Source organism: Micrasema longulum, unplaced genomic scaffold (genome assembly GCF_059751315.1).
Source record: "Micrasema longulum isolate JH-2025_06_02 unplaced genomic scaffold, ASM5975131v1 h1tg001897l, whole genome shotgun sequence".
Lineage (NCBI taxonomy): Eukaryota > Metazoa > Arthropoda > Insecta > Trichoptera > Brachycentridae > Micrasema > Micrasema longulum.
The window spans coordinates 15061-37278 of record NW_028279071.1 but is presented as its reverse complement, the minus strand read 5'-3'; the positions used below and the strand labels follow the sequence as shown (position 1 = coordinate 37278).

The window sequence follows — 22218 nt, the reverse complement described above, 5'->3', positions numbered from 1 at the left end:
GCGGTGGTATTCTGAATCTTTTCTATCCCTCGGAGTGATAATTTTGGGGATTTATATTTTTTGCATGCACCTAAACTTCGCTTCATTTACGGCCACACAGATGATTAAACGTCGAACAAATACGAACACGTAAAACTTAATTTGAAAATTTTCATTTAGATCATTATTGCGACCTTAAGCATTACGTTTAATCATCAATGTGGCCATTATATGAAGCAAAGTGTCATCACATTAAAAAAAAAAATCCCCAAATCAACCACTCTCTAGGGTGTAGACAAGATTCAGAATACCACCCCGGTATGCTATGTCGAAGAATAAGTTAAAAAAACTTTTTCTCATCCACTTTGTAATAGGTCAGGGGTGGTGCATATCAATCAACCCTCGTAGAGTAGTATTATAAGTTTAACCTTTTAACCGCCTTCCTGTTATGCCTTCTCGAGTCATAACTCAAAATATGCCAACTCAAATATTCAGCGGACTCTTTGTGAGAGTCAAAATATGATAGGGCAACAAATTTCATTGAATATGTGTCGAGATTAGGGGCATAGGTGCACTCCGACAAGGGGTCAGCTCAGTGATGGGGTGACAAAAGGGCGTATCTGTCATTATCTGGACTGTACAGGACAAGAAAATTTTTATTTCAGTCACATAGATTAATGTGTGAAAAGAACAGATCGTATTGATCATAGAACAACGACGCATACAGTCATCTTCAACTTTACGGGAGAGTGGTTTAAACATTTTTTGTCACTTTGTAAAACCTTTTCAAGAAATATAAAGCCCTTATAAAACCTTTTCAAGAAATATAAAGCTATTGTAAAACTTCACTAAAATCAACAAATTGAAGAATTTAATAAATATGGATGTTCAAACATAGGCAAAATGGTGAATGTTACACAGTGTGTAAAGTGGCCACTTAAACCAGCCATTGACAGGTCATAAGCCCTGTAAATGCCTAGACTTCCATATTCCCTTCTTTAAGGTATTCTCATTCACTGTTGTAACTTGTTAATCTATTATAAAACCTTTTCAAGATATATAAAGCCTTTATAAAACCTTTTCAAGAAATATATAGCCTTTATAAAACCTTTTCAAGAAATATAAAGCCTCTTTAAAACCTTTTCGAGATCAAATATAAAAGAGAGTGGATGTGGCATTTTTTGCAAGTCCGTCGTTATTCTACAATCGCAACAAGACAAACTCCATATTTTAATATGGCCATTTTGAAAGAAGCTCTAAAAGATATATCTTTTTTACGTGTGGAAAAGCATCAGATTTTAGAAGTGACAGATACACCCTTGTGCCTTCACACTTCAATGAAATCGAGAAAATAAAGTACGTCTTTATCTCAAAGTAAAATCATTCGAATTTCTTACGAAATGTGTGCACAATAAGGACGTAAATCGCGTGGTATAATGAGGTGACACTTGCGGTTAACGAAATACTTTTTAGAGTCACCATAAGATGACACTCGCGGCCAGATGTACATATTTTAGCGACGATTGCGGTCATCACATATTTTTTTGCGTCGCAGATGACACTCGCGGTCAAAGTCATTTTTAAACATGTTGAAATGACGCTCGCGGGCAAAGGGTTGTCGTATTCCTTCATGCGTTACTGCCGTCTTCTTGCTGCGGTGCGATCGGCGCGGGGTCCTCCGGTCAGACGTTGGCCCAGCGGTCCTCGAAGAACCTCCTCATTCCGTGACCGGCCCTGCCGACCGGGCTCTCGTCTTCGTTGAAGACCTCGCAGTTGTGGAATATCTGGCGGACGTCGGTGGCGAAGTCGTCCTTGGTCTTGTAGCTGCGACAAACAAAATTAAAATAGGACTTGTCAGAATTTTAAAAAAAGAATTCATATTTCATAAATTCATGTTCACAATGGAGTCCCGGTCCCGACTCCGATGTATGGGAGCGAAGTATGGCCTTGGAATTTGGTTGTGAAATTTTTACTAAGAAATATAAATGTTCATGGAAGCAGAGAGAGATGGAGGAAAGTAGAGTTGGAGCTATACAATGTCTTCTCCCTTTTATGTACTTTTTATTTAACGTTTATATTTTTATATTTTCCCCTCCTGCTGCATTCATAATAAATTAATGTGAAATAGGTCTTACTTTTTTCAATTGTTCTTTTGTACCTTGCATTTATATAAAGACTGTATGATTTCCTTAATAAATAAATAAGCATACCGAAAAACCGGTTTACCTCTTCGTTCTCATTCTCAAGGCACTCTCTTAATACCCATACACAATTCCTCTTTCTTCTCTAACTCATATAGTGTCCATGCGGCTCGACTGTGGAATCATCTCCCACCCACCATCAAAGATGTTACTACATTATCTCTGTTTAAATCACGTCTGAAGAAACATCTCCTTTCTCTTCCTTAATCTCTCCTCCTTTCCTTTTTCCTCTTTCCGCTTTTTTCCTTTTACCCATTGAGTAATAGTTTTGATTTAAGGTAATTTATAAACAAATACGTTTATTTCTATTTTTATATATTTTCCACTTTTTAATCTTTTTTTTTTTTTTTTTCTATTGAATATGTTCTGTAACTTGAATTATAAAAATAAAACTTTTATTTTATTGGTTGGTTGGAAGAAATTGCCATTTGGCAATAAGCCCGCCAATGTACAAATAACATTATGTACAAAAAGTTAAATAAATAAATAAATAAATAAAACGGGGTTAAATTGCACCATCAAGGGTAACATTGCATCAAAAAAAAAAAGTTTTTAGAGACACCTGTTGTCATTGCTACTAGCTATAACTCATTGTTTCTCCAAATATTCAATGGATGTCACTTTTCACTCTTACCTAAGGTTATTTTCCATTCAATATGGTACTTTAGTACTGAGCGATTAGCGGTTTGGGTTGGTTGTGCAGTTTTTATGAATAATTTCTATAGGTAATTCTTATCACATCTTCAACAGTGTGTATCATTCTAAGGTGAGTAAAGTGGTTTCGTATGTTGAATTTTGTCATGTATTTGATAATACCAGTATTTCTTACTAAATTTACCAAAAAATATTAATATTAATATTTCCATGTCCATGTGGAATCTATTAAGATACTGAAGGAAAAAAAAAGTGATGCAATGTCACCCCGCCCTAGGGCTTACTTTGCATCATTTTTCAAAAAATTATAGCTTGTATATAAAACTACAAAATATACTTATAACCACAAAAAAGTAAAGGAAATATATTATATAACCATGACATTTATTGTCAAAAACACTACTCATCTCCTCGATTAAAAAATCATTATAGCTGAAAAGTTATTAAAAAGTGATGCAATTTAACCCCGTTTTACGGTATTAAAAAGTGCCATGGATGAGAGAAAACATTGTTAAATACAATTTTGAGTAGCGCTAAACATAGAAGAATGGGTTGCGAGCTCACCTCAGGTCTTGCAGTTTCCTCTTGATCGTGGAGAGGTCCATGGGCGTGCGGATCACCTTCTTGTACGTGGGGAACTGCTTGGTGTTGACGGGCAGCAGGAACGGCCACGAGTCATCGTGGATCTCCATCTCCTCCAGAAGGGCCCTGCTCGGACGCAAACGCAAATACTTCAATACGATGGTTACAGAAGGAGAAAAGATTTTTTTTGTTTCCTTTTGTTCTCTTCATTTGGAAAAAAACGGACACAACTTATGTTCACAACACCCAACACAAATAATTAAAGAATGTTTCTGCGATGAGAACTCACTTGCAAAGTGCCAATTCCTTGTTCAGCCTCTTGTGTGTTCCTCTGTCCTTTTTGGCCGAGTGGCGAGATTCGCGATCCCGCGGCGACGATGGCATCGTTTCGTTACCGACCCCTTTAATAAAAATAAAGGTAAACCATTATTAATATTATCGTATTATAGAGACGAACTTGCGGCGGCGGTATGTAACGAGAGAACCCTTTCAATACCCATTCACCGCACTAATTTTTTCGCCTCCTCTTTCACAGTTATTTTATTCGCCCCTTCTTAAGTTACATTCAAATCACATATGAAATGTAACACCCTGAATATTTATTTTTTCCTTTTTCCTTCCTATTTACGCTCTCCTCTCTTCATAGGCACTGTGAAACATTCACCGTTTTGCCTATGTTCAAACATCCACATTTTCTCGACTCTTTTAAAAAAAGTATTCCCTCTCAGTTGCGATAAATGTTGATCTTAACAATTAAAAATCTGCTTGTATACAAACATTTGGAGATATTCAAAACATTATTCAATACTACTACTACCGTCACGCCATTTCTCCATTTATCCTGGCATACGTTCCTAGCTTCTTCCACATTCATACATCTTGTCATACATACCCTTCAGTTCTGTCTGCTTTTGACACGACCAGACTTAAGATTTTGGATTATCTGATCATGTCACGTCTTCCTTGGTCGTTCTCGTCTCACGTTGCCGTTCATTTTCGCCATATATACTTTATTATTTAATAAATATTACATTATTTAATAAGTTTAGATGTTTAGTCAATTTTCACTTCATAAAAAACATAAATTTTTATCAATATTTTGTTCTATAATGAGATTATTAATGAACCAACAATATGTTTATATACCACTGATTTTCTCAAATTAAACAGTTTGAGTAGGTAGGAAGAAACTCTTTATAGATTTAAAAAATCACTAAGATAGACCGGATCTTGTCTTGAGGTAGTAATTTTTATTTTTTTTGTCCTAGCTTTAAATTTATTTGATTAGTACTTGTATTTATTATAAGAAATTGTATTTACCATCGTTAAAATGGACTGCGTAAGTCCGTCAATTAAATAAATAAATAAATCACCTAACGTCAACTGACATTAGCCAGAAGAATTTATCTTACTTATTGCCTTACCTTTAAAATCTTCACTATTGGCGTGTCCCGAGTTAGAGTCGTTCTCGACCGTACCGCATGATATTTCTCCGTCGACCGCCACCTCATCGTCACAGTGGCTCTCCGGGATTCCGGGCCTCGACTTGTCATCTTGCGTATTGTTCATCTCGACGTCCATATCCTCCAAATCCTTGAAATCGTAGCACCCGTCGAGATTTATCGCTGACTCGCTCTTAGCGTCCTCGGCGATCAGGTTAGTCTCTTCTTGGTTGTAGAAAATCTTGTCTTTCTCGCAGTCTATGTCGTTGAGGTCCTTGACGACGGGCGCGACGGCGTCGTCGTTGATGGCGTTGTTGAAGTTGTTGACGGCGGCGAAGTGCTGCTTGTTGCCGTCGGGCGGATTCGACGTGGAGTTGGACTGGAAGTGCTTCTCCGGCGTGGACTGCACGCTGCTCAGCGAGGATTGGTTGAGCAACGCCGACGTAATGGCGCATTCCTCGGTCGTCGTCGTCGTGGATGTTTGCGACGGCGCCGGGCTGAAATATTTGTAAAAACAAAATAAATACATGCGCCGCTTTTTTAGCCATCGCAGAACTAAGACCTCAAAAACTCTGCCAAAGGTTAACAAATTACAACAGGGATGGAGAACATTTTAGAGAAGGGAATATGCAAGTCTAGGCATTTACAGGGCTTATGACCTGTCATTAGCTGGTTTAAGTGGCCACTTTACACACTGTGTAAAATTCACCACTTTGCCTATGTTTAAACATAAATATTTCTTCAATTTTTCCATATGTTGATTTTAGTGAAGTTAAAGAGCTGAAACCTTTATTGTTGTGAATAGATTCACATACTAAGCAACGCCTGAAAACAATTTTCCAACTTTTAAACTTCTTCTTGGACCAGTTGGTTTTATTACAATATTTTGAGTTTGTCCAAAGGTTTGTCTCAATGACTCTCTGGGGGGTGAAATCCAGTCTTTTGTCTACAAACATTTGGACAAACTCAAAATATTGGTCTGTCAAAGGTGTTTAAGCAAACGGAGTTTCGTTATGATGATGATGCAGTAATGAGGAAGTTCAGTGCTACGGCAAATTGGATATGAAAAATGTTTTTATAGTCGCGGTAAAGGAGAAGCCAATAGTAGGCAAAGATCCCGGCGGCGCAATATAAGAGATTAGACCAAAATAATATGTGTAGAAGAACTGTTCACAAATTGCTCACTAGAAAAACTAAGACCATTATTTACAAAACTCTCCTCAGACCGGTCATTGCATATGGTGCCGAATGCTGGGTTATGACCAAAAGAGATGAAAATATAGTATTAGTATTCGAAAGAAAAATATTAAGGAAGATATTTGGCGCTGTCAACCAAAACGGAGTGTGGAGGAGACGGTTTAATCATGAATTAGAGGCACTGTATGGTGAACCCAACATTGCACAATTCATCAAAATAAGAAGATCACAACGGTTGGGCCATGTGCACAGAATGAATGATAACCGTACCCCAAAAAAGATTCTTTATACCACTCCAGAAGGCAGACAAGGCAGAGGCAGACCAAAATTACGATGGATGGATAATGTTGAAAGTGACATTAGAGCGATTGGCCTGACGAACTGGAGAAGAGCCGCGGGGTGCAGGGAGGTATGGAGACAAATTCTGGAGGAGGCCAGGGCCCACAACAGGCTGTAGCGCCACTGATAATGGAGAATGGACGGTGCCCAAAATGCGCCGTACAAAACCTGTGCGTGGGAATATGAAGATGGAAGAAGATAATCATAATTCTAGATTGTTATACTTCCATTTTTATCCTTTCCATAAAGACACTACTGTGAATTGTTTTCATGACTATTTAAAATCTTTAGTAAGCTCAGCCTCATTTAACGTCTTTAAAATTAAATCGAGGGGAGACTACGCTTCCTTTAAAGTGGGAATACCCTCTACTGCAGTGGGTGAAGTTTTGAAACCTTCCCACTGGCCATGTCACTCGTACGTGAAGGAGTGGAAGAACAGGATGGTGACCCCGCGCCTACCTGGGGCGCGGGAAGAATGACTAGGTGGCGCCACTTCTGCTTCTCGCACCTTCAATTTAACATTTTTATATCAAAATACACGCGGCCTTAATTCTAAATGTATAGATTTCTACAATGAAGTGGTCGGGTGTGAATTTGATATAATATGTTTGACAGAGACATGGCTCAGTGCCAGCGTTTTAAGCTCGGAACTTTTTACTCCTGACTTTGTAGTGTTTCGGAGAGATCGTGTCACTTCTAGTAGTGCTCACAGGCAGGGTGGGGGGTGTTTGTTGGCCGTGAGACACAGAGAAGCGATGAATATTCAGCGGTTTTCTGAGTTGGAAACAACCAATGAAGACTTGTGGCTTAAGCTAACCTACAATGACACGATTATTTTTATCTGTGTGGTTTATTTTCCACCACAAAGTACTGTAGAATCTTTTAAATTATTTTTTGATAAATTGTTATGTAATTTACATTTACTTGTTGATAAGCGTGTCATTGTGTTGGGTGATTTTAATTTGTACTCTGCACGAGGGGGGGAGGTGGATACTGACCTTTCTTTCCTCTGCTCTGTGCTGAAACTCACTCAATACAATGGCATTCTTAACAATAAGGAACGAACGCTAGATTTAATTTTCTCAACAGTTCCGATATCCATTTTTCGAAGCGAGTCTCCTCTCACTAAGGAGGATGCTTATCATCCTGCATTGCTTTTTAAGTACAAAGTTAAATCTCTAAACACACGCACCGCCGTTCCCATAACGCATATAACATCGGAAAGGGGATGGGATTTTACTAAAGGTGATTTCCGCTCCCTTTACGACTCCTTTTTTAATGCTGATTGGGACGGCATAATAGATTTAACTGATGTTAATGAGGCTGTTCATTATTTTTATAACACTGTTTACAATTGTTTAGATAAGTGCTTTCCGAGGAAACCCCCGGCTGTGAGTAACAGGAGATATCCGAGGTGGTTCTCTCGTGATATTATCAGTGACATCAGAAAAAAACACGGATACCACAAAAAGTGGAAGTCTTCTGGTGATCCATACTACTACTCTCTTTTTAGTAATCTTCGAACCGAGGTAAAACAGAAAAGAAATGCAGCCTTTGACTTTTATATTTCCGATATCGAATCAAATATCTTGCGAAATCCCAGTGACTTTTGGAGATATATTGGCTCTAAGCGCCGGGATGGAGGGATCACGGACTCCATGACCTGGAAATGTCAAGACGTTCGAAATGTGGATATTGTGAATGCTTTTGCTAGTAATTTTAAATCTGTTTACTGTTCTACTCCGAATAAAGAGGTGCATCTAAATAAACAAAGTTCGTCTCAAGGCTCGCAAAATATTTCAATAGATTATTTCAGCGAAACTGATGTCTTCAAATCTATTAGTTCTTTAAAGAACACTTGTTCACTTGGTCCCGATTTTGTTCCAACCGCTGTGCTGAAGAGTTGTGTACACATTTTCAAAAAACCACTAACTGTTATTTTCAATCTGTCCTTAAAAACAGGTGTCTTTCCGGAGTTATGGAAGATCTCCAAAATTTCTCCAGTGTTTAAAAAAGGGAATAAAACATGTATCGAAAACTATAGGCCGGTGGCAATTTTATCTGCTCCTGCAAAGGCATTTGAATGGTTGATATATCATTTTGTCAATCCCCAATTAGAACCATTCATATCAAACGAACCACATGGATTTCGGCCTGGGCGTTCAACCAATACAAATTTGATGGTGTTTACGAATTTTGTCACTAAGTCACTCGACAAAGGTGCTCAAGTAGACTGTTCGTACAACGATTTTTCCAAAGCGTTTGATAAGGTAGATCACCAACTTTTGCTTCTGAAACTTCAGAGGATTGGCTTTAGCGACATTCTTCTGAAGCTATTCACAAATTATCTTACAGATCGTAAGCAATATGTGTCATATGGACTGTATCAATCTGAAACATTTAATACCTCTTCAGGGGTTCCTCAAGGATCTAATTTGGGACCATTGTTATTTTTAATCTTTATAAATGATATTGGTAAAGTCATAAAATTTTGTAATTTTCTCTTATTTGCTGACGACCTAAAAATTTTTTGTGAAATACTGACTTCTTCTGATTGTATTAAACTTCAGTGTGACATTCAAAATATAATTCAATGGAGCAAACAAAACAAATTGTTCTTCAATGTTTCCAAATGTTTTGTAATGGCATACACAAGAGCATCCAAAACAATATACTATCGTTATCTCATGGACGGAGTAAGACTTGAAAGGGTTTCAACGTCCAGAGATCTCGGGGTGTTGTTTGATGCTCAGTTATCTTTTAATCTTCATATAGTTAATCTATGTAATGACTCCCTTAAAATGCTTGGTTTTGTTCTTAGAAATGCCAAGATCTTTTCTAACACTCAGATTTTGAGGACATTGTATAATTCCTTGGTAAGAAGTCGTTTGGAGTTTAGTTCCATTATTTGGTCGCCACATGAGACTCGATACTCTTTGATGGTGGAGAGAGTGCAGAAAAAATTTCTGCGCTATCTGTACCTTAAAGAGTGTGGATATTATCCTTGGCTCTTCCCAACTGACTTTTTACTGGGAATGCTAGGCTATCAGTCATTATGGAGGAGGAGGGACGTTCATTTGGGTGTTCACTTTTTCCAGGTGATCGGTGGTCGCATACATAACTCAGAAATTCTGATGGATGTAGGTCTGTTCGTACCTGATAACTATCTTCGACAAAGACAGCATCGATTGTTTTACCTACCGCGATGCAGAACCAACCTGCCAATGGTTATGCCGGTTGGTAGGGCAATCTTGCTACTTAATCGCATCGCCTCGGATGTCGACATATTTCACGACAGTGGGCCTTCCCTTAGGAAAGCACTTTCTAACATTTAATTTTTCTTTTTACATTTTGTTATATTATTTTAATAACATAATTATCTACTGTAATTTGTGATCTATTATTGTATTTAGAATGAATTGGGTCTTTTTCTGTAATGTTCTAAATATCTGAATAAATAAATGAAATGAAATGAAATGAAATGATGATGATGAGAAGAACTGTTCTGAATAGCGCAACACGGGGAAACATCCGCCACAGCGATCGCCGACATGGCGCACGAAGAAGAACTAATTACGGCCGATTGTATTCACTTACCTAGGCGGTTGCATGGAGTCGCAGACGGAGTTGGTGTCCGTACTGTGGCGGGGGGTGACGGGCTTGGCCTTGGCCGTGCGGGGCTTCTTAGGCGGCGCTTTGCAGATGCACTTCACGCAGTACCACTTGCCACGCGGCACCTGCTCCATGGTAACGGGCGAGATAATATATCATTAGACTACATCGTAAAGCTGCCATTGTAGGCTCGAGCGAAACTGGCGGCTGTAATTAGTCTTTCCTAGAACTCGGTAGAAATTATGTAGTTAGACTATATTCCTCAGGCTTAAAAGGACAACATATCATTTGTAGTTCGCAGAACTAGATGACTCTAGTCATGATTTCTATTATAATAACAGGAAAACTTAAGTAAGGTAATAAAAGTGGCAGACTTTTCTCGAAACTGTTTATAAAGATTAATGTCATTCTACAGTTTTGCACATTCACCATTAATTTTATAATATTAGTTTATCAATAATTTATTTATTTTTCCAATCAAAACGCAAAAATAACAAAAATATGAAATTTTAAAAGCTTTCTTGTATCCCTCACAGCAGTATAATTTGTGTCTGTGGAGATTTATGCCAGGTATTTGAACCGAGATGTGGTCCAGTGGTAGTGTCGCAGACTCATGATTTTAATGTTCTAGGTATAACCCCTCAACAACAGTGTGTAGCTCTGTGACAGTGTCAATTTACAGCGATAATATATTGTGGTAGTGACAATTTACAGCAATAAAATTATGTTGAAGTGTCAATTTACAGCAATATAATTTTGTTGAAGTATCAATATACAGCAATAAAGTTTTGTGGCAGTGTCAATATACAGGAATAAAATTTTGTGGCAGTGTCAATTTACAGCAATAAAATTTTGAGGCAGTGTCAATTTTAGCAATAAAGTTTTGTGGCGTTGTAATTTACAGCAATTTTTTGTGGTAGTTTCAATTTACAGTAAAAGTTTTCTGGCAGAGTCAATTTACAGTAGTAAAGTTTTGAGGCGGTGTTAACATACAGTAATAAAGTTTTATAGAAGTGTCAATTTACAGCAATAAAGTTTTGTGGCAGTGTCAATTTACAGTCGTAAAGTTTTGAGGCGGTGTCAATTTACTGCATGGCAATGTTGATTTGTGTCAGTGCCGGTTTAAGGCAGTGATGATTATTTCTGGTCGTATTACCTTGTTGAGCGGAGGATAGTGGCAGTCCTGGTGGTAGGCGCGAGGGCAGAGCGCGCACGGCACAAGGCGCCCCCCCCGCCCCGCCCCCGCGCCGCTCTTGCCCCCGCACACGATGCACACGCGCTCGCCCGTCGCCTTGTTCAGGCACTCGAAGCAGTACCTGGAAAGGTTCATAGCATCACAATTGTAACTTTTAAAGAAAATTGGATGAAGAATTTATGAACTAGAGCTTTGCATAAGTTATTTCTGTTATTTTTACGGGAAGGCGGAAAAAACGGCCTATTTTATTGAATTGAAGAGAAATATTCGATTTCAGTTAAACATTTCATTCAAAGGCGTACTTTAGTTAAAAAGAACAAAAATGAGTAACACAGTACCACAAAAAAACAATATTTTGAGTTTGTCCAAATTTTTATAGACAAGAACTGGATTCAACTCCCTGGGGAGCTGTTAACATTAACATATCGCAACAGAGATGAAGAACATTTTAGAGAAGGTAATACAGAAGTCTAGGAATCTCACCCGCATAAATGAAGGTTTCAGCTCTTTAACTACACAAACATCAACAGATGAAAGAATTGAAGGAATATAGATGTTCAAATATGGGCAGAATGGTAAATGTTACACAGTGTGTAAAGTGGCCACTTAAACCCTGTAGATGTCATAAGCCCTGTAGATGCCTAGACTTCTATATTACCTTCTCTAAAATGTTCTTCATCTCTGTTGTAATATGTTAACAGTACCTTAAGCTAAAAGATAATATTCATTACGTGTGTTCAATAAATGCCCTGCAAATATTAACAGTTTTTAGGGTTAATTAAGTGGAAAAAAACCAATATCATACCCCTGTCCGTGTCCACACCCAATGGTGCATAGGGCACTGCATAAATACACAAAATGCAGCGTATATCGATCATCTGTTAAATAAGGGTGATCATCCTCACGCTTCAGGAACATTAAATATTGCAGTGTCAAACCACCTCTTTCATCAATATGTAATGAAGACCTTCCCGGGGACGCTATAATGAATCTGATCGCGGGGGTGGAGAGTGGATAATTTGTACTACCTTGCACCTGATGGTGCATAGGGCACTGCATTGGTATACAAATCGCAGTGTATCTTGATTTTTGTTACATGAAAGCCCAGGGACTATGAAATATCCTTATGTAAAAACATTACATTTGGTAATGTATCCAAAATAAAACAAGTTTATTGGATTATAATTCTACTTTATTTTTTGTAAAATATACAAAGGGTATATTGTGACGCGTTTCGTCTTTTTAGGACATTTTTGAACAAACTAACTTAAATATTTAGAGGAATAGAGGAAAATTTTGGTTATATTGGGGAAAAACCTTATTTAAAAATATTATTTAATATACTCAGTATACCCTAATTGAATTTTAATTACTCTACTTATTTTGGCTTGAAAAGAAATCCACAAACATAAAATAGCAATTATTTTTAGTATATAAGGAAACTTTGTAAATATTTAAGTTCGTTTGTTTGAAAATGTCCTAACAAGACAAAACGCGTCACAATATACCCTTTGTATATTTTATAAAAAATAAAGTATAGTATTATAATCCAATTAACTTGTTTTATTTTGGATACATTACCGAATTAAATATGGAATTCTACCAATTGTCTGCATACACAATAAATAAATATTACATGTCGGGAACCATACCCGAGACCTCTTGCATGGTAGGCAAATGCGCTAACCACTACACTACGAGGATTTATCTCCGCCTTATTTCTTTATTGGGGATTTTTGCCGGAGAGTAGCCATCGAGCCGAAGGCACTCGTCCAGGATTCGGGTTCCATTTCACGCATAAAACTGTAGTCTCCATGCGGGGACGCGGACAGCGGGGTTCATATATCGGGACTCACCAATCACCGTCGGGTATCTTCTCCATCTTGGGCTTGAAGCAGTAGGTGTGGTAGCCCTTGTCACAGCCGTCACACAGCAGAAGCTTATCCTCGGAGTCGCCGCTCTGACAGAACTGGCAATTCTGAGACAAAGAAAATACGAAATAAGCGAGTGGATAAATTAATTTGAAATTAATTCTGACGTCGATTGAATGATTTTTACTATTGATCGAATCAGCATTCACTTTGTAACACTTCAAGATGAATTATTACTATTATAGTCAGCGGCCTCCGTGGCGTGATGGTCAAGACACTTGACTCACACTTAAGTATCTCGTGTGTCTCTATCAGGTCACCCCTTTCTCGCCGTTCCCGCAGCGTTGTGAGACCGAGAGTTTCCGGCCTCTCCACGTATGGAAGCCGCTTTAGGCTCGGCGACAACTTTGTAGCTCGTCTTTGACTATTTCCGACAAGTTGATATCCTCCACAAAATAGGGATTCCATATCTAAAACCCGTACTCGAGAGTAGGTCTGATATACGTTTTGTATATTTTTAGTAGCATATTCGGTGTTATATATGAGAAGGCTTTTTTTATCAAGCAGATAATTGAACTGAATTTTTTTGGTTATGTTAATATGTGACATTCCCATTTTCAATCATCTGTTTAAAATCACTGATTTACTAAATCACTGTTAAAAATTCACCAATATTTCAAGTTTGTTGTTAACAGATGTCCACCATACGACAATGTTGTTTTACATCTGACAACTTTAACCAAAACTTACCTGGTGGGGCCAACTTTTGTCGAATGGAGGAAACTTATTAGTACACCTAATATAATTTGCAGAATTAAATTGTGTAATGAAATTTCACCTAGATGATAGCTAAACATAACAGAGTTAAACGTGTTTATTGAGTGATGGTAGATGTAACTTTCAAACCATAAATAAAAATCTAATCATGAAAATATTAGGGTTAATCTTAATTAGGTGACGTTTACAAGGCTAACAAGACAAGAACAGTAGGATGCCGATAATCCGAATTAACTCAAAATCATCATTACCATTTTTTCACCAAATGGTACACGGATATTTTATTAATTTCCCTTCCAGTGCCTCGATTATGAACGCTATCTTCATCTGTATATATCGAGACGGTATACTTAATTTCTGTACTATCTATATCCTACCTCTTCTACCTGCTTGTCATATTCACATCATATGATCGAAACAAGCCAATGGAATGACCGCAAACAATTACTCCGCGTTCCTTACGTCACTAACATTTAAAATAGTTCTCAATTATATTTTAAAAAGGCTTCTGCGATAGAAAGTGCCCACTTCAAAGCGATTATAAACTCCAATAAATCCCAATTCAAGCAAAAAAAGATCGCTTAAATATGATTTTTATATGACTTTTAACCATTGGCAAAACAATATGCTTAACGATCTACTGAGGTAGTACTGAGCGATTAGAAGGCCGACTCCTAATATGTTCTCTCAGAAAGATAGTAAAACAGATGGAAAAAATAGAACTAAATTATTTTTTTACAGTGGTAAATTTCTAACGCCTAGATACTCCTATTTGTTAATAGGCAGAACCTAGCGACATTATTTTCACATCTAGGCGTTCGTTGCGTTAAAGTGACAGTTATGTCGGAATTTAATTCGACTTTAAAATTGACTTATTTCTCTCTCATATTTTTAATAGGCTTTTAAGAAAAAAAGTGCCAACCTCGAAACAATTAAAATCTTTTAATAAATCATAATTAAAGGAAAAATTGCTCGGTGGAGAAAAAAATTTACACTTTAAATGCGCAGATAAACGCATCTAGGGGTTCTAGACCCGTCGATATAAACCGATGCAATAACATCAAAACTTGACGGCGGGGGTATCGGTAGTATACCTTTGTAGTCGGTTGAGAGACTTTTATCTTTAACTATGATGTCATACTGAAGCTATGTCATTTTAGAGCGTAGATATGCGTATGATGTACCTCCCCAAAACTTGAAGGTGGGGGGTTGGTAGTATATCTTTATAATCGCTAGAGGGAATTTATCTTTAACTATACCGTCAAGGTGAAGGTATGACGTCTTTATCCTCCCATCATAATCGAGGCCCAGGTCTTTATATTAAAATAGGGAGACATACTAGACAACACCTAAAAAAAAATTTTTAAGTGTTGTCTAGTATGTGAAATAATTCCTTCAGACGAATCTCTTCACAATAGTAAAAGTTTCAGCTCTCTAACTCCACTAAAATCAGATGGAAGAATTGAAGAAATATGGATGTTCAAACATAGGTAAAATGGTGAATGTCACACCGTGTGTAAAGTGGCCGTCTCGATACATACTGATGAAGATACCGTTTGTAATCGCCTCCTGACATACGTCTTTCCCGCTGTCTAATACTCTAAATTCATTAAATAAAGCATTGGTCAGGTATCAGAGTATACGTTTAGGACATTTGCTTTGTCTCTCGTTTTGATTATGGAAAATTCGAAATCAGCATTCTATTGTAGCTTGAAAAAAGACGCTAGTAGAAGTTCTATGGTTTTCTGTTTTACTAAAAGCGACTGATGGTTATCAAAGCGAATGAAATGTTTCCAGTATACAATATGATGGTTATTGAATTAGAAAGGTTATGAAATAAAAGTTAAAATGAAGCAATGGAATCAGCAATCGTTCTAATGAATAGGATGTTTATTGGGGACCATACATGGCTCATACAGTCATAGGGGTCAGTCAAATAATTTATTCACTGCGATGAGGGATAATTAAATATATCACATTGCAACACACACAGTTACATAACATATATACAGCACACCCTTACAGAAAAGACAGTCATAAATTGTACAACTCACTAGGAAAGACAGTCACAAATCGCACATCTTAATAGAAAAGACAGACACAAATTGCATACTTTAAGAGAAAAGACAGTCACAAATCGTACACCTCAACAGAAAAGACAGTCACAAATTGCACATCTAACCAGAAAAGATATTACAAATTGCACAGATTCACAAATTGCACACGTTAGCAGAAAAAGTCACAAATTGCACATCTGATGGAAAAGACAGTCACAAAACGGAAGAAACCGTCTCAAATTGCACACATTAACAGAAAAGACGGTCAAAAAGTTGCACACCATTACAGAAGATGGTCAAAAATTGCATATCTAACCATAAAAAAGACAGTGAAAAATTGCGCACCTTAATAGAAAAGACAGTCACAAATTGCACACCTTAATAGAAAAGGCAGTCACAAATTGCACACCTTAATAGAAAAGGCAGTCACAAATTGCACACCTTAATAGAAAAGGCAGTCACAAATTGCACACCTTAACAGAAAAGACAGTCACAAAACGGAAGAAACCGTCTCAAATTGCACACATTAACAGAAAAGACGGTCAAAAAGTTGCACACCATAACAGAAGATGGTCAAAAATTGCATATCTAACCATAAAAAAGACAGTGAAAAATTGCGCACCTTAATAGAAAAGACAGTCACAAATTGCACACCTTAATAGAAAAGGCAGTCACAAATTGCACACCTTAATAGAAAAGGCAGTCACAAATTGCACACCTTAATAGAAAAGACAGTCACAAATTGCACACCTTAATAGAAAAGGCAGTCACAAATTGCACACCTTAATAGAAAAGGCAGTCACAAATTGCACACCTTAACAGAAAAGACAATCACAAACTGTACACCTCACCAGAAAAGACAGTCACTAATAGCACACCTTAACAGAAAAGACAGTCACGGATAACACACATTACCAGAAAAAACAGTCACAAATTGCACACCTTAACAGAAAAGACAGTCAAGGATAGCACACATTACCAGAAAAGACAGTCACAAATTGCACACCTTAACAGAAAAGACAGTCAAGGATAGCACACATTACCAGAAAAGACAGTCACAAATTGCACATCTTAACAGAAGAGACAGTCACGGATAGCACACATTACCAGAAAAGACAGTCACAAATTGCACACCGCAACAGGGTAGACAGTTACACATCATATACCGAAACAAGACAGTCACACTAGAACAGACAGTCAGGGTGGTGAGATGAAAGCGTGCTATACATGCGCAGTAGTAGCGTTGCGGCGCTGCCTCACCGCCTTCATGATGGACTTGTCCCAGGCGATGGCCCCCTCCAGCGCGTGCAGGGCCATGGCGAGCTGCGCCGACGTCTGGCAGCGCGCCGCGCCCTCGCGCCACACGGCCAGTCCGCGTGGGATGTTTGCCCCTGGAATGTAACATTATACTCTTGAAACACAAGACAAACCTGGCCATTGGAAAAACTTTGTTTTACATATTTTTTTTGTGTACAAAATTATCAAATTATTATTATATATTTTACACAAGTGCATAGGGCACTGCATTGGTACACCAATCGCAGTGTATCTGGATAGCCTAGACTTCAATATTCCCTTCTGTAAAATTTTATTCGTGTCTGTTGTAATATGTTAATTAAATAAGACTCATTTATTTGTAACATTCGCGGAGAAGGATACAAAAATGTGTTTTTGGTGGTCAACTCAAAAATGCTTAAGTATCCCGCCTTCGGTCAGTAGTAAGTTTGTCTGCTCACCTCGGTGGTCGTGCTGGTCGTCGTCCTCGGGCGGCGGCTCGGCGGGCGGTGGCGCGGGGGCTCCGGCGCCCAGCGGCGGGCGCAGGTAGCGTCGCTCGATGGCCGCCTCGAGCGCCAGCAGGCGCACGCGCGCGCGGGCCGCCGGCGCCTCGTCGCCCGAAGGCGAGCCCGCACGCGCCGGCGGCTTCCAGCCCTTGACCTGCATGGAGGCGGCGGCCACGCGGTCCTCGAGCGCCTCCACCTGCGGGAGATATCGCCATATTGTAATACGTAGGTTAGCGCACGCCGCACACCGCGACTGAAGACCCGCAAACACAAAGCCTTTGGTCTTGAAGGATAAGAGTGGTGTCTCACCTGCTCCAGGAGTGCCATGTCTATCCGACGGGCCGTCTTGGCGCTGTAGCTGCTGGGGGAGTCGGGGTTCGGGAAGCCCCCGTTGAGGGCGATCACCCGGTCCAAGTGGGAGATGGACAGCTCCGTGGCCAGGATATCCCCTTTTTCTATTGTCAACTAGGGAAGAATATATTTCATTGCTATTAGGTATTTTTTCGACGGAGATGAAGCTGTTGAGAATACGGAGTCTAAGTTGACAACATAAACATTAACGTAACATTAAGATAAAAGAAAATATTCTGTAAAAGATTCTAAGGTATTTTTTTTATAGTAATTAAAAAAGGAAATAAAAAATACAAAAAAACATAAAAATATTCCTTATTATTAAAGGGAAACAAAATATATCATAGAAAAAAAGAGTTCATATTTTTTTGAATCCAGGATAGTGCGTGTTTTTAAAAGGAAAATTTTGAAAGTTTGGGATCAATGAAATATTATCAGTAAAAAAGGAATTAAAAATTTTTGGGCCTATAAAATATGCATGACTCTGTGCTAGCCTCGTTTTATAATATGGTATTTCTAACCCCAGTGAGGTCAAATTATTTTTGTTATTAATTATAGTTTAACATGGAAAAAATATGAATAAATAAATAAAGACCAACTCAAGCATTCTCGCACACAAACTCCGGCGTCCCAGCATACCTACTCTGGCATTCTAACACACAAACTGTGGCATTCCAGGCATTTTAGTATACCAACTCTAGCATTCTTACCCTCAAACTCTGACATTCTAGCACACCAACTCTGGCCCCGTCTCACCTTGTTGTTGGTCTGCACGAGGCTGGCAAGGAAGGAGTTGTGCAGCTCCCTCTCGCGCACCCCGCGCAGGTGCAGCTTCCCGAGGACCTCCTTCAGCTGCTCAGTGTCGGTTATCTTCCACCAGCCGTGTCTGCAATGATTACCGCTGTAAAGGCTTCCATTTCAAACACTATCCACATCGGTATTCACGGTCAGTAGTGGCTGAACCTTTTCAATCACCATGGATACAATATGTCATTTCGGGTAACATTGAACCACTTCAACAAGTTTTCTCTAATATTTTATTTATTGGATTGAGCCAGCTGCAAATTTATAATGTGTTCTGAATGCTCCATATAATTAAATATTACCACAAAATGTATAAAATCACACGAAAACATAACTTTAATGATGTTTTTATGGGTGGTCTAATGTTATATTGATATTTGAATAACTTTGGGCTTAAGTATTTTCGATGAACGAATTTCTTGATTTTTGACTAAAAAATCTCTCCGGGTAACATTGAACTATATTTTTTTGATATAAAATACTCTTCTGATCCAAAGCATTTAATAAAAAAACATGAATTTGTGTGCATTACCCCAAACATACTTACTCTTGGGCTCGAGCGGTGGTACCACACAAATAAATAAAAATATTTTGATAAAGCTTTTTTTATTCTTTTAGAAAGTAATCAGTCGTATATAAGTCAGGTTTTTGTCCAATGTTATATTGAATTCCAATGTTACCCGGAATGACTGTACCTGACCTTCCAGTGCATTAATCGGACACATCCGAGGATATGAAATATGAGTTTGAAACTTTCGTGGACAACTTATCATAACTTTTTTATTTTTAAAAATAATTCATTTCCAATAAGGAATTAAACTGTTTTCAAATTTTTTATATTTTTTATTTATCAAATACCGCGCCAAATGACTGTAATCAGAGTGTCACTTTTCAGTAGTGACGTCATGAAACGGTTGGCGTTCTTACTTTCACAGACCTGACAAGAATCTATGGAATATTGCTTTGATTACTTCATTTAGTTGAACGTAATTTGCTCATTTCTATGTTATGGTTGTTTATACGAACGTTTCAATTTAGAAAAACCTAGAAAGTTGAGATAATCTCTGGTTGAAATGTCAAATTATACTCTTTTTTTTCTTTGGTCAAAACGTTGCGGGGGCTTTAAAGCGGAAACCGGAAATACTACACGTAGATATAAGGAGTGACGTCATTATTTACGATTTTAAAATGAATACTATTTTTAACATTTTTTATTTATTTTTGCGTGCGTTTTTGAGATATTTCATGCTACTCCAAAATTTAAAAATATTCACATGTACACGAAAACATTTTAAAAATTTAATTCCGGGTTGGGCTGGAATTCCTCATTCTTACCTCAAATCCTTGGGAACATAATTCCCCTCGAGGTTTTTGGGCAGTCCGTTGATCTTGCAGTACTCCAATTGTTCGCTTTCTTCTTGCGTCATCTGTAAGGGGGCCGGACTCTCACAGCTTACGTACGACGTCAGCGTCGCCAGGTTCATCCCGGTGACACAGTTCGTCGACGTGTTGGCGGAGGTGTTGGCGCAGGCCGAGGTGTTGGCGCAGGCGTTGGACGCCGCGCTACCGTTGGTGCTGACCACGCTCTTGGCCTTCGCGTTGCACTTGACCGGAGTCTTCTCGAGGTCGATGCTTTCGGCGATCTGTTCCGAGATCGCGTCGACATGGTTCGCTACGGCGCCGTTCTCCACCACGCCGACCTGCTCGGGGTTTTCGGTGAACGATTCCGATTCCGATTTGGGATTGAGACTCGTCTCGAGCAGATCTTCGTCAAGCCCCGACATTGTCAGAGTGCAGTCTGCGTGGTGGAAATTGCTAACAACGGGCGCTTGTACCTGGCTGCTGGCTGGATTGAACAAGATACTCGGATTCGTCAAGAGATGGAGGTTGTTACAAACGTCCCACCTGTTTCCTTGCGTTAGAATGACTTCCGAACACGTCTGGGTGTTGTCGGTAAAAACAGGATTTGCTTGGGCGACGTTTGCATTTCCATTTATTTGGTTAATGACGCCGTCTATTGAACTCTTTATCGTGTCTTTGTCGTTATCGATGCCGTTTGCGCACGGAACGCTGTCGGCGAGGGCATTTTCTTTTCTGAGGATGGAGAACCACCTGCCTTCGGCGATTTTGATCGAGAGCATGTTGGCCGCGAATTCCGGATCATTGGATTCGTCTTTGATCTTCTCGGGCATTAGGCTAATTTCTGGTTTTACGTCCGGTTCGAAGTTTTCTTTAGGAGGGATGACAGATTCGGCTAATTTCTTCAACTCTTCCAGGTTGTTTGTGACTATTCCATCTTTACTATCGGTTTTGATTCCCAGATCCAGTATTGCATCGTTAGTTTCCATCTTGACGGGCTGTTCCGACTTGACTTCAACGTTTTCTTCTCCATCTCCGATAAAGGAAGTTTTCCCCGACTGGGGCTTCTGCACGAGGAATGCGGTAGGGATGGAGTCTTCGATGTCCAGGAGATGATCCTCGGCCACCTTCTGTTGCTGTATGTGTTTCTCCTCCATTTTTATCGGAGAGCCTGATAATAAAACACAATACAAATGAAAAGGTTTTGTGCATGTAAAAGTATATTTAAGTATCCAAAATAGAAGGTAGTAAAACAGTACGTATATCTACCGCACTAAAAGTGGCAAAAATCATGTTCAAGCAAGCTTTTTGTTTTAATTGCAAGTTACTCTAATTTTAAATCGGTTTGAAGTGGTTCCTTTTTATCACAGAAATAATAACAATTATAGTATCGAAATTAGAGCATGGCCATCGGCAGCAAACAGATGTTATTATGGCTTGTTTAAATATCCGGGATCCAAATTGCTTACTAGAAAAACTAAGACCATTATTTACAAAACTCTCCTCAGACCGGTCATTACATATGGTGCCGAATGCTGGGTTATGACCAAAAGAGATGAAAATATGGTATTAGAATTCGAAAGAAAAATATTAAGGAAGATATTTGGCGCTGTCAACCAAAACGGAGTGTGGAGGAGACGGTTTAATCATGAATTAGAGGCACTGTACGCCGAAGCCGACATTGCACAATTCATCAAAATAAGAAGATTACAATGGTCGGGCCATGTGCACAGAATGAATGATAACCGCACCCCAAAAAAGATTCTTTATACCACTCCGGAAGGCAGACGAAGCAGAGGCAGACCAAAATTAAGATGGCTGGATAATGTGGAAAGTGACATTAGAGATATTGGCCCGACGAACTGGAGAAGAGCCGCGGGGTGCAGGGAGGAATGGAGACAGATTCTGGAGGAGGCCAGGGCCCGCAACGGGCAGTGCCCCTGATGATGATGATAAATAAGCCAATTTCAATTTGACATTGAGTACGGAGTAAAGTTTGATAAGTTTAGAAAAATGG

The 22218-nt window shown here is 38.8% G+C and overlaps 1 protein-coding gene across 1 annotated transcript in view; it reads right to left on the bottom strand.

The window, feature by feature from the left end:
- Positions 1–1006: 1006 nt before the first annotated feature.
- Positions 1007–22218, bottom strand: part of LOC148273605 (bromodomain adjacent to zinc finger domain protein 2B-like) — a gene marked incomplete at its 5' end in the record, with an annotated part of 35834 nt that continues 14622 nt past the window's right edge. Inside the window, 12 exons of the mRNA XM_088238436.1 lie at positions 1007–1803; positions 3399–3542; positions 3706–3817; positions 4841–5355; positions 9992–10131; positions 11163–11322; positions 13058–13179; positions 17167–17297; positions 17643–17883; positions 17997–18152; positions 18795–18924; positions 20178–21372. Of these exons, the coding sequence (XP_088094562.1) occupies positions 1662–1803; positions 3399–3542; positions 3706–3817; positions 4841–5355; positions 9992–10131; positions 11163–11322; positions 13058–13179; positions 17167–17297; positions 17643–17883; positions 17997–18152; positions 18795–18924; positions 20178–21372 (3188 nt within the window). The remainder of the gene's footprint in view (positions 1804–3398; positions 3543–3705; positions 3818–4840; positions 5356–9991; positions 10132–11162; positions 11323–13057; positions 13180–17166; positions 17298–17642; positions 17884–17996; positions 18153–18794; positions 18925–20177; positions 21373–22218) is intronic.